Source organism: Haliotis rufescens, unplaced genomic scaffold, assembly GCF_023055435.1.
Source record: "Haliotis rufescens isolate VD_foot unplaced genomic scaffold, xgHalRufe1.0.p SCAF_2, whole genome shotgun sequence".
Taxonomy (NCBI): domain Eukaryota; kingdom Metazoa; phylum Mollusca; class Gastropoda; order Lepetellida; family Haliotidae; genus Haliotis; species Haliotis rufescens.
Genome location: NW_025963890.1, coordinates 5,783,267 through 5,796,381, shown reverse-complemented (window position 1 = coordinate 5,796,381; position 13,115 = coordinate 5,783,267). Strand labels below are relative to the sequence as shown.

At 45.4% G+C, this 13,115-nt stretch overlaps 1 protein-coding gene across 1 annotated transcript in view; it reads left to right on the top strand.

Moving 5' to 3' along the window:
- Positions 1-13,115, top strand: part of LOC124147918 (jouberin-like) — a 58,512-nt gene that overhangs the window by 34,166 nt on the left and 11,231 nt on the right. Inside the window, exons 19-27 of the mRNA XM_046518768.2 lie at positions 2,110-2,162; positions 2,628-2,722; positions 3,049-3,182; positions 3,865-4,005; positions 5,289-5,388; positions 6,017-6,137; positions 7,135-7,266; positions 8,238-8,367; positions 9,276-9,349. Coding sequence (XP_046374724.2) covers positions 2,110-2,162; positions 2,628-2,722; positions 3,049-3,182; positions 3,865-4,005; positions 5,289-5,388; positions 6,017-6,137; positions 7,135-7,266; positions 8,238-8,367; positions 9,276-9,349 — 980 coding nt within the window. The remainder of the gene's footprint in view (positions 1-2,109; positions 2,163-2,627; positions 2,723-3,048; positions 3,183-3,864; positions 4,006-5,288; positions 5,389-6,016; positions 6,138-7,134; positions 7,267-8,237; positions 8,368-9,275; positions 9,350-13,115) is intronic.

Here is a 13,115-nt window from a genome sequence, read left to right as displayed (position 1 = left end):
AAACCATACTTACTGACTCGCTGAAAAGGTTCAGAAATGTAATCTGTTATATTTTTTGTACCCAACTCATGTCACACGGATTTATTATTAGGTAAAATATTCGAAAGGTATATAATTAATTGAATTATATATATATATATATATATATATATATATATATATGAAATAATTAGTGATTTAATTAATGAAAAGGTTCCTGCATTGTTTCATTTGAGAATTACCTCCTGAACAGAAAATAGCCCTCGTTGAGATTTACTGTTGGGTCACGGGGTATGTAAGAGCACCTCATTCAAAGTATCTTTCTATCTACCTCTAATTTAACTGCAGAATATTTTTTTCCCTTTTAATCTCTGGGTACAACTTGCAAACAATCGCCAGTAGTTAAGGGAAATGTGTAAATGCTTCTGGGGAAGCATGCCGGTGGCAGAGGTGCCGTAAGTCCCCTTGGTCCCTAGTATGGTGACCTCACATTTGTTGCTAGCGATCTACGAGTATCCCCATTTTCATATCGTGTCATTGCCAAAAAATCAGGTATTTTTTAAATGTTAAACCACTAGTTTTTAGTCGATCTGTGATATATTGCTAGTTATTCTATTGTCCTTCAATGACAATTTTTAACTTGTTCAAGTCACATTATGGCTGAAATATTGCCGACTAGACTTAAAATAACGTAGTGTGATGTGATGTGACGTGACGTAACATAATTCACTCACTTCACTCAATCACCAAGTCTCAATAAAATATTTCCAACGTGTTTGTGCCTGCCATTAAAGGAGTTAGAAAAGAAAGTTATGAGAGTGGCCATTGAGAGAGTTGTTACTCTTCTGTTGATGACAATATCGTCATTGTCAAGTCACAAATATGGAATAGTTAGTCTCACTGCTTCATTTTCATATCGGGGGCACGGGTGGCCCAGTCGTCTAAGGCGCCGCGATTCGCTGTGCAGAGTTGCGTCCCTTGGGCACGCCAGAAACCTATGATTGTGGGTTTGAATCCCGGTTCGCCCCGATTATGTTTCTAGGTTTGTCAGCACCATATCCGTGCTCGTGGGTTTCACCGAAGTGGTAAACGTCTGAGACCTGCATCACTTGGGGCTTTCCTCCCACATTAAGCTGACACGCCGTGATATAACTGGAATAATGTTAAAAGCGGCGTTAAACCCAACTCACACACTCACTCACTCATTTTCATATCTGTGAATGACAGAAGGTGATTTATGAAAATCGGTTGTGATTGGTGCATAGATGATGTAGATGGTCAGATAGATCCACCTCTCCTAACCCCTTATTACAGACAACATAACACAATGGAGTGGATCGTTGCTCATGACATCAATCACTGGATTGTAACCCCGTGGGATTCTGGCTGAGTTGGACTTGATCTCCAACAACCTATGCCGCTTGTAAGACATGACCATTTGGATTAGTTGGTCAGACGTGGTGACTTGGTTGATTTGTACCCCAATATCAGTCACTGGATTGTCTGGCACAGACTCGATTATTTACAGGCTGTTGTCGTATAGCTGGAATATTGCGGAGTGTGGCATTAGGCAGCATTCAAAGAAACACTGGTTTGTCTGGTCAAGACTTGAATATTTACAGCTGCCGTCATATGGCTGTTTTATTGCTGGGGCGGTCGGGTAGCCTAGTGGTTAAAGTGTTCGCTCGTCACGCTGAAGATCCGGGGTTCAATTCCCAACATGGGTACAATGTGTGAAGCCCATTTCTGGTGTCCCCCTGCTGTGATATTGCTGCAATATTGCTAAAAGCGGCGTAAAACCATACTCACTCACTCACTCACTGTTTTATTGCTAATTGTAATGTTAAACAATAAACACACACCTTATTTCTGAAAGAAAAATGACTTTCCACCAGCCCCCTTTTACATTCTCAGTGTCACTTGTTGTGATATTGTGCATACTCTCTTTTAGGGTTTCCATATGCCAGATATATCTTTTGGTTCAATAGGGTTTCCATATATCTGTTGGATCAATAAGGTTTCCATATATCAGATATATCTGTTGGTTTATTAGGATTTCAAGATATTTATCCATAATTAAATGATCGTATGTCTTCTCTCTCTCTTATCAGTTCTGTTATTACTTTACAGCATTCATTCGAGAATGGACTGTATTCCTCGAAATACGGGATCCAGAATTGAAGGTAAACATATGTTGGAGTTGTCAACAACCCATGCTTGCCGTAAAAGGCAACTATGCTTGGTGTAACAGTCAACTATGCTTGGTGTAACAGTCAACTATGCTTGGTGTAAGAGGTCACTAACAGGATCGGGTGGTCAGGCTCGCTGACTTGGTTGATGCATGTCATCGTATCCCAATTACGTCGATCAATGCTCATGATATCAATCACTGGATTGTCTGCTCCAGACTCGATTATTTACAGACCGCCGTCATATAGCTGGAATATTGCTGAGTGCGGCGTTAAACAACAAACAATCAAACAATCTCCTCTGGCTAAGTCAGAGCATTGAATTAAAACTGAAACATGCAAAAGATCTGAATCGCATTTCATCAGTGGAAGTTTGAATAGATACGCATATTGTATTTGTCATTTTTTGCCGAAAGTGTAGTGATATTAATTTGATTGTGTCATGTTTCCTACTTGTAGAATGTTGCCATCAACAGTATTAGTATGCATCCAAGTGGGCGTCGACTGCTGCTCCACTGCCGCGACAACATCCTCCGCATGCTGGACCTCAGAGTGTGAGTGGGAAACAGCCTTATTTCTATAGCGGTGGCGTAGCCTGGTGGTAAACATGTGCTTGTCAAGCCAAAGCCAAAGGCCTGTTTTCGATTCCCAACATGGGTACAATGTGTGAAGCCTGTTCCTGGTGTTCTCCCTGTCTTGGTGTTGGTGGAACATTGCTAAAAGAGTTGTAAAAGCACTCACTTACTCACACAGTTGTACTATGCAATCACGTCAAGAACTATATAAGCTAATATCTCAAATGTTAACTTAGATTTTCATCACAAGCAGATCATCGTAGCATCGTGTTGGATTTTTTATTGATACATTTGTTCTATTTCAGACAACGAATTATGCAGAATTATATTGGTGCCTTAAACTTCCGTGAAAAGATCCGTAGTGCTATCTCTCCGTGTGGGACGTTTGTGTTTTCCGGCAGTGAAGACAACACAGCATATGTGTGGAACACAGAGACAGGTAACCCATCTTACATATCACTTACCTATTATCACTCAGTGTATTATGGTTCATTATCAGGTTCTCCATTATTCTCGGTAATGAGCTCATATATTTCATATATATCAGGTTTAGGCTAAAAAAATAATAGTCTTGTTCTCAGGCACTGCCCGCACATTTTGCTAAACATTTAAAAAATCCTGACACTTAAAGCGCCGATTGGGTAGCCTGGTGGTTAAAGTGTTCGCTTATCACGCCGAAGACCCGGGCTCGATTCCCAACATGGGTACAATGTGTGAAGCCCATTTCCGGTGTTCCCCGCCATGATATTGCTGGAAAATTGCTAGAAGCAGCGTTAAATCAAACTCACTCACTCACTCTCACTCGCTCACCTGATACTTAAAATCAATTTGATCCAATATAGCACACAGTTACTTCCCTGTACATGTGCACTGCTTTACTGTGCATCTCATGTCATGGTAATGGTGGCAATAGGAGTTTGTATGCTTGTTTATGTAGGGAGGCCCTTTCCCAGGTTGATGGTACACAACCCCAAAAAACCTCCTGCCCGCACTATATTTTCAAAAGTCCCAATAATATAACTTTAAAGAAGTTACAGCTTTACTATTTATTTTTGAAATATATTAATAACCATAAGCATAGCCCTTTTGTATACACAAGCATTTTCTCCTTGATATTCCAGGGGACCAAGTTGCACGGTACTCGGACCTCAACTACCAGCGACCTGTCACCGACCTGGATTACCACCCCCGCGACCACATCCTCGCCATCTGCTCCCTCGGGGACAACCAACCAGTGCTAGTCTACAACTACGACCCTCAGGGTGAGTTCACAGTCCTGGGGTTTGCTTTTTGTTGAAAATAATTCACATTCCAGTTTGAACTGAAGTTGCTGCGGGCGTTTTACTTTATTAGTTTAGTCCTATATCAAATGACCCAAGAGGCTTGGAGGTGATATCAAACTTGGGATAAAACATTATGACCACATCAACAGTCTGTGTGTTGATGAGGAGGGACAGAAGATGTACTCCGCAATGGTCATCGGCTGATTTAGTGATTAACCAGTAAATCTAGAAATCAATATACCAATGCCATTTCAGGGGCAGTTGGGTAGCCTTGTGGTTAAAGCATTCACTTGTCACACTGAAGACCTGGGTTTAATTCCCAATATGGGTACAATGTGTGACGCCCATTTCTGGTGTCCCCTGTCGTGATATTGTTTGACTATTGCTAAGAGCGGCATAAAACCATACTCACTGACTCACTCAGTGTCATTTCATAGATGTTTTTCATTAACATGAAATGATAGGTATTTAGACACATGTTAGATGTTGATTTGATCACTGTGTGAAACATGTAGAAATGTTTGAGGCTGTTTGTTCTGCAGAGGTATTTAGACGCATGTTATATGTTGATTTGATCACTGTGTGAAACATGTAGAAATGTTTGAGGCTGTTTGTTCTGCAGAGGTATTTAGACGCATGTTAGATGTTGATTTGATCACTGTGTGAAACATGTAGAAATGTTTGAGGCTGTTTGTTCTGCAGAGGTATTTAGACGCATGTTAGATGTTGATTTGATCACTGTGTGAAACATGTAGAAATGTTTGAGGCTGTTTGTTCTGCAGAGGTATTTAGACGCATGTTAGATGTTGATTTGATCACTGTGTGAAACATGTAGAAATGTTTGAGGCTGTTTGCTCTTCAGAGGTATTTAGACACATGTTATATGTTGATTTGATCACTGTGTTTAACATGTAGAAATGTTTGAGGCTGTTTGTTCTGCAGAGGTATTTAGACACATGTTATATGTTGATTTGATCACTGTGTGAAACATGTAGAAATGTTTGAGGCTGTTTGTTCTGCAGAGGTATTTAGACACATGTTATATGTTGATTTGATCACTGTGTGAAACATGTAGTAATGTTTGAGGCTGTTTGTTCTGCAGAGGTATTTAGACGCATGTTAGATGTTGATTTGATCACTGTGTGAAACATGTAGAAATGTTTGAGGCTGTTTGTTCTGCAGAGGTATTTAGACACATGTTATATGTTGATTTGATCACTGTGTGAAACATGTAGTAATGTTTGAGGCTGTTTGTTCTTCAGCGGCTCACATAGGAATGGGTCTCTCTTTCCCCACCAAGGAGCCGGATGAGACCACCGACATTGAGGAGATCAACACATCGCGCACCACAGGGAGAAAGAGGTGGGGACCCAGCTACATTAATGTTCTCACATATTTCTGTTTCTCAGGCACTGCTCACAGCAGTAAAACACTCACTGCGTTTGAGTGTTTCAGTTGTGCTGGTCGTCAGTTTATGAAAGTCATGTGACATGACACTACCCCCTACAACACACACACCCATTGTCTAATAATTTTCTATTAGTGTGTCAGTCAAGTAATGAAATTCTAGCACAAAGACGTTTCTCTCCAACAATGCCAGCTCACACTGATTTTCAAGTGTATATGCTTAAGAATCAATTCAGTTCTTTTGTAGCCATGACTCTATTATACATAAGATCATTATCATTTCAGACAAGTTTAGAACCAAGTTTAGGTACCATATAGAGGAGGAAGGTTTGTCACAATGAACAATTCTAAGTCACAATATCAAAAGTCAGACACCCCCCACCACCACACCCATATATTTTTCTCTGAAGTAGATGATATCATGAATACACAATATCAAATGTACAACATTATGGTTTGGGATTTGAACACACACTCGAATGTAGCACCTAATCGCCAGCTATCTAACCCACTCAGCCACCAAGGATTTTCTAATCCTCGAAGTATTGACCGTTACTGACCAGCTTGACCTATGTCCTTACAGCCCAGTTCAGACCGAGGACCAACTCAACTCTGCCAGGACGCAGGTGTTCTCGAAGGGAGAGTTTGAAGCCCACGAGAAGGCGCGGTACCATCGGGTCATGAGGAAGCTGGACAACGCCACAGTGAGTATCTGCTTGGGCAGCAACCTTATTGACTCGTCCTGAAATTTCTTTCAGATCTGTAAGTGGTTGCGAAGAAAACTCCTCATGATCATTACTTCGTTACTCCAAGAAACACCCATACTGCCCTTGCTTAATACACATGCTTGTATGTTAAATTGGGTTTCTTTGAGTATGATCATATGTAGGTTAGCAAATCGAGCAGTCTTCAAAATAATACTTGGTATATGTGGAAGTGGAATCTTCCAGACTATTGATGGATTGTTGCTGACTGGCTGAAACCTTTACTTTCTCTCCTCTCCTCTCCTCTCCTCTCCTCTCCTCTCCTCTCCTCTCCTCTCCTCTCCTCTCCTCTCCTGGGGAGCTGTGGTAGCCTGGTGGTGAAAGTGTTTGCTCATCATGCAGAAGGGGGCACAGGTGGCCCAGTCGTCTAAGGCGCTGCGATTCGCTGTGCAGAGTTGCGTCCCTTTGGCACGCCAGAAACCTATGATTGTGGGTTCGAATCCTGGTTCGCCCCAATTATGTTTCTAGGTTTGTCAGCACCATACCCATGCTCGTGGGTTTCACCAAGGTGGTAAATGTCTGAGACCTGCATCACTTTGGGCTTTCCTCCCACATTAAGCTGACACGCTGCGATATGACTGGAATACTGTTAAAAGCGGTGTTAAACCCAACTCACTCACTCATCACGCAGAAGGCCCGAGTTCGATTCCCCACATAATGTATTAAGCCCAACTCTGGTGTCCCCTGCTGTGATATTGATGGCTCATTGCCCCTCACCTCACCCTACTCCTCCCCACCCAACCCCACTTGTAGCCACCCATCACTACTGTTGTATAGTATCCTTTGCGAAACACATACCTAGTTGCCTATCCACCCCCGGGGATTTTTAAAGCAGTCTTTAATCCAACTCTCTTAAAATAGTTCCCTGTGAAGAATGCTTAATGTAGGTAATGTTGATGTTGATATATGGGTGTGTAATATCATATGTGTGTTTCAGCTTCAGATGGTGGCCACGGGCCCACTGTTCCAGATGCCCGAGTCTCACCCGTTCGCAGCCGCCCAGGGTAGTCTGCCGACGGCAGGGATGGGATCAATGTTTGAACAGAGCTATGGCCTCACCCCACGAGCTGTGAGTGGATCTCTTGTCTTATTTTACCAAGAGGTATTCATGATATCTTACTGACTTTCCCGCTGCGGGCATTGAGATCACCATAACATATAAGGCCACACTTTTAATTTTATGTTTCACGGATTTATTCCAACTTTTCCACACACGGGCAGTCGAAACAAAAATAAACAAAAATAGCAGTGTCAATCATTTATTCATATGAAGGTCATTCTGCCGTGGAGTTAAAACTACAGCTGGCTTCTTGAATCACTGATGGGGATGTAGAGTGAGTGAGTGAGTAGTGAGTTGGGGTAAACGCCACTTTTTACAGTATTCCAGTCATATCACGGTGCGTCAGCTTAATGTGGGAGAAAAGCCCCAAGACCTGCAGGTCTTAGACGTTTACCACTTTGGTTAAACCCACGAGTACGGGTATGGTGCTGACAAACCTAGAAACATAATCGGGGCGAACCGGGATTCGAACCCACAATAATAGGTTTCTGGCGTGCCCAAGGGACGCAACTCTGCACAGCGGATGGTGATGTAGACATGGAATTTATATATGACATTTTATATTGTATAAGAAGGTCTGTATTACTAGTGGGAAATGAAAAATAAAAAATGTGTGTCCTAATGTCTTTACCAACCTTACGATGACATCTGCACTACTAGCTGGTAATGCTCTTTTGAAAAGATTTTCCTTCCATGCTTACTGCTGTAATAGGGGCTGACGGGTAGCTTTGTGGTTAAAGCACTAGGTCGTCACGCTGAAGACCCAGGTTCGATTCCCCACATAAGTGCAATGTGTGAAGCCCATTTCTGTTGTCCTCCGCCGTGATATTGTTGGAATATTGCTAACAATAAAACAATACTCACTCACTCACTCACAAAAGTGAATCACAAACCAAATAACTTTGTAACTTTCCCTGGGTTATTTTTAACCCACAAAAACATAGGCTCTTATTTATGATGTCGCCACCTCTCTCCAACAGTCAGTATTACCGAGCACGTTCTCACCGCATGCACCGCAGACGATGTCGACCATGATGCAGCACCAACAGTACTCCAACCAGAATCTCTACCTCAAACAGTCCGATGGATGGAGGCCGACATTCTCAGAGGGTGAGTAGGAGCATAATGCACTGTCAGAAAAAGAAGGAAAGTATTTTGCATTTCATGAGGAAGGGAAGGTTGACTTGATTTACATAGGACCTGACTGTGATTTGAAGCAATTGAACCAGTGATCTTTGGTTCTTTTGTATTGTTTGATTGACCGGATTATGTTTCTAGGTTTGTAAGCATCATACCCGTGCTGATGGGTTTCACCGAAGAATCATCTGAGACCTGCATCACTTTGGGCTTTATTCCCACATTAAGCTGACATGCCATGATATTACTGTAATACTGTTTTTGTTTGAAGTTTAATGCCGCACTGAGCAATATTCCAGCTATATGATGGCAGTCTGTAAATAATCGAGTCTGGACCAGACATTCATCATTTCTTCTTCCACTTTGAGTTCATCAATTGCTATGTACAAGAATACAAGTGTTTGATAAGCATTTTGAAGTTTCAAGGACATTAACCTTTGTAAAGACTTTTCAGGGCTGCTTCTTGAGGTTCACCTGATGAATGGGCAAGAAGTACCCCTGAAATAAAGAAGTTGTTTTCCATAAAATGTTTCATGTCTTCATACAAACATCCAGATTAAAAAAAAGGGGTAGGTGGGGTAGGCTAGTGGTTAAAGCATTTGCTGCTGACACCGAAAGGCCCAGGTTTGAATCCCATATGGGTACAATGTGTGAAGCCCTTTCTAATGTCCCTGCCATGATGTTGCTGGAGTAGTACCAAAAGTGACGTAAAACCATACTCACTCACAGATTAAAAACAAAAAGCAATGAAATGTATGCCATTAGCCTCTGAGCACTGGAATTGTCATGAATCAATAGCTTCCACAAGAGTTTTTAAGAGTGAACATTATTGTATTAAAAAGGGGTGTCAAACCTGACTCACTCACTAACTCTTGTTACAGTTGGCCAGAGAGGGGGCAGCAGGTCGTCCAGCCCAACGTTCTACGGCCGCCCTCATCAACTCTCTCTCAGCGCTGTAAGTATACCACTGTTTATCAGCCATTTTCAGTAACCTGATTTTCTGACTATAAACGAAATTTAAGACAAAAGTTGTCCCTTAAAAGAAGCGTATTTCATAAAAAAAATCGACGATAAGAAACATTAAAAGAATGACTTTGAACTACACTTGAGGCTTTTTTATTAATGATTTAAGTCACCTGAATTGATGAGAGAATTTTCTTTTTCTTTCAACAACTAACTTTTACAAGTGTAAATTTCATATGTTTAGATGATGGTTGTGTTTTTTTGTGTAGGATAAAGCATGTCCGAGGATTTTTATGATATTTATGACCGAGAAATTACATTAAGTAATACGTTACCACTGTTATACCGAGGCTGTTGTCTCCCACAACTGCTGCTATAGCGAAATCTACCACAGAGATCTCAATTACCTCATGCAGCACGTGCGTAGCCACCTAGCTGCCATGTGACACCCTTCACTCTTGTCTCCTTCGTCTGCTTAGCAAGACGTGTTTTCTCCTGCTGAAGCGTTCCTTGAAGATTTGGTGATATTTATTATCGTTTATTCTCTAATAAACTGTGCTTTTATGGGGCGTTGCGGTAGCTACGCTTGGTTATAATTTTCCCGCCAAACGGAAAATTTTTCCCGCCCTTTTTTCTATATACTTGCGGGGTTCGCGTATGCACGTTGTGTTTTACGTTTCCCCTGTTCTTGTATGTTTTGGGGGTTAACATAACTTATTTCTTTAGTAAAAGTTATATGTGTATGTTATATGTTCACATTGCTCGTTTATTTTCTTGTGAAAATGTTCGTTTGTGAATCATTGTGGTGCGTGCGTTGTAACCATGTTTTGTTCTTTGTTTCTAGAAAACAATCAATGTCTGACATGGATATGTCCCCTGTCTCCACCCCCTCTACCCCTGCTCCTCGGAGTTGTGGGGTGTGCAGAAAGTTTTTGTCGTCCCGGGATCCCCACGATCGTTGCCCGCGGTGCAGGGTTCCTTGCGAGGAAACCCGGTGCACCCTGTGCGAAGGTCTCGGACCTGCGGAGTTTGAGCGGTACCGGCTGTGCTCGCAGTCCGTTTCCACCCCTGTGGTGGCCGGTTCGTCCGGTCGGGGCCCCCGTGCGGGCACCTCCTTGTCGGCTGCGGCGGATCCCCTTGCGGCCCTCGGGCTGTCTGGGGCTTCCGTCGCCGCATTGTTGTCGCAAATTGTGGACTCCAAGCTGGCGGCCTTATCGCAAGATAGGCCGCTGGCTGTTCCGTCCCCGGCCTCTTCGGTGGCCGCGGGTTCGGACGCGGGGTCCACCGGTACGGCGCCGGCTGCCGTGGTTACCGGTCCTTCCCCCGAACCGTTGCTTCCGCTATCGGTTAAGGACCACGTGGCCATGGTGTATGACCTCTTCGAGGACATGCCAAAGCCCCTGCCGATACCGCGGGGTATCCACGGTTCCAAGGGTTCCTCCGAGGTATACGACGAGTCGTCCGACAAGGCTTTCCCGGCATCAACCTTGCTGCGCGGGATTAAGCCGTCTTTGGAGAAAGCCTTCACGGCTGCCTCCGGTCGGGGTCTCCCGTTCCCTCCCCCGTCGTGGAGAAAAGGGTCTTTCCCAGTTCATGCCCTTGCCTTTCCCGAGGCTGGTCCTTCTGCGGAAGCCCATGTGGAGCGTTTGGGGGTCCGTGCCCCACCGGTTGCCACGGTACCGCAAGGTACCCTGCAACAGCTGGACACCCTCGCTCGACACTCCATGCTGGCTATGTCTCACGGAGACACATACCTGGCTGCGGCGGCCAGTCTGGTCGAAGGTTCTCCCACGGACCGTGACCAGCGCATTTACAACTGCTTGCTCGGTTTGAATGCTTCCCTGGAGTACGTTGCCGGGGCTTCGGCCTTTGTTTCCGGCACGTGCCATTTTCTTCGGCGCCAGTTGTATCTGGTTGCTTCAGGGTTGGACGCTGCCAATCAGGAGGTGCTCCTTTCGCAGCCTTGGTCTGCTCGGACCCTGTTTAATAACAAGATCCCTGGGGTTCTGAAGGAACAACAGGCCGCTGTGTCTGCCGAGGCCTCTCGGCACACACTGGATCTTGTGGGGTCCTTGCATAGGCGCCTGGGTGCCGCTCCGAAGCGGAGCGCGCCCCAGGTTGCTGCGTCCGGCAGGCCTAAGGGGTCGGGTCCTTCTTCCTCCGGGAAGAAGCCCCGCTCTGAGGGCTCCGGTAAGGGTTCTCAGCAGCCCTTTCGCGGGAAGAAGGGGAACTGGGGGAAGCCCAAGTCGTCTAAGGACAGCAAGGGCCCCTCCAGGTGACTCTCATTGGAGGGGTTCGTATGCCGACAGCGCCAACTTCGGTTGGCCCGTAGGCGAACCCGAGTCCTGGACAGTTGCGCCTGCCGCAGCCCGTCCGGCCCCCCTCTCTTTCCCCAGTGGGAGCCAGACTCCAGACTTACTGGGAGAATTGGGACCAAGTGTTCGACGACCCGTGGGTGGTCAACACGATTCGGTACGGCTATCGGCTCGATCTCAAAGCGAATCCGCCGCTCACCGTTGCCCCGTCGGCAGGTTTCTATTCGGAAACCGATCTTCCCTTCCTCGCCGATGCCATCGGCAGGTTGGTGGAGAAGAGGGCAGTTCGGGAGTTAGCTCTACCAGAAATAACACCGGGGTTTTACTCCAGGATATTTCTCGTTCCCAAGAAGGACAGTGCCGAACTCAGAATGATTCACAACTTGAAATCGTTCAACGAGTTCTACCTGCGCAAGCCGCCCAAGTTCAGAATGTTGAGCTTGACGGACCTGAAAGCACTGATCATGCCGGCCGACTGGCTAGCTTCGATCGACCTGAAGGATGCTTATCTGCATGTTCCGATTCACTCGGATCATCACAGGTATCTCAGGTTTGTCTTTCAAGGCAGGCACTATGAGTGGGTTGTACTCCCATTCGGTCTTTCGTCCGCTCCCTGGCTGTTCACCCGGTTAACCACCCCCATAGTGGGGTTCCTCCACCGGAGGGGTGTCCGGTACTTCGCTTACCTGGACGACTCGCTAGTAGCAAATCGAATGACGGACACCCTGTCACGCCATCTCGTTTTCGCACGTCGGCTCTTGGAGCAATTGGGGTGGATTGTCAATCTCCCCAAGAGCGAGTTAACCCCTTCTCAGAACTTGCAGTTCATCGGAGGTCGGTTCAACACGGTGTCCCATCGCCTATTTGTCCCCCCAGACCGGTGGCACAAAATTCAGGCGATGATTGCCAAAGTCTTAGCGGTGCAACAGACTGTTCACTTTTGGGAACAGCTATTAGGGCTACTTGTATCAGCCCAGGACTGCACCGTACGGGGTCGTCTCCAACTCCGCCCGCTGCAACGGTTTTTAATCCAGTTGTTAGCAACGGAGGTAAACAGTGCGACCGTCGCCCTCCCGGATCGGCTCCGACCGCATCTGGAGTGGTGGACGGTCCCTTACAATGTCTTATCAGGAGTCTCTATGCGGCCCTACCGGGGAACGTTGAACCTGTATACAGACGCCTCTCTAGTGGGCTGGGGCGCCCATCTAGAGGGGGAGGTGAGCTCGGGGCTGTGGTGCGTAGACGATCTAGGTCTTCACATCAATTGTCTCGAGTTCAAGGCAGTGATCAACGCAGTCAATCACTGGAAGCATCGTCTCGTCGACGCCCGGCTCATGCTGGCGACCGACAACACGACGGTAGTGTCCTATGTGAACAAACTGGGGGGAACCTACAGTCACTCGCTGCTCGATCTCACGTTCGAGTTTTACGCTCTGGTGGACA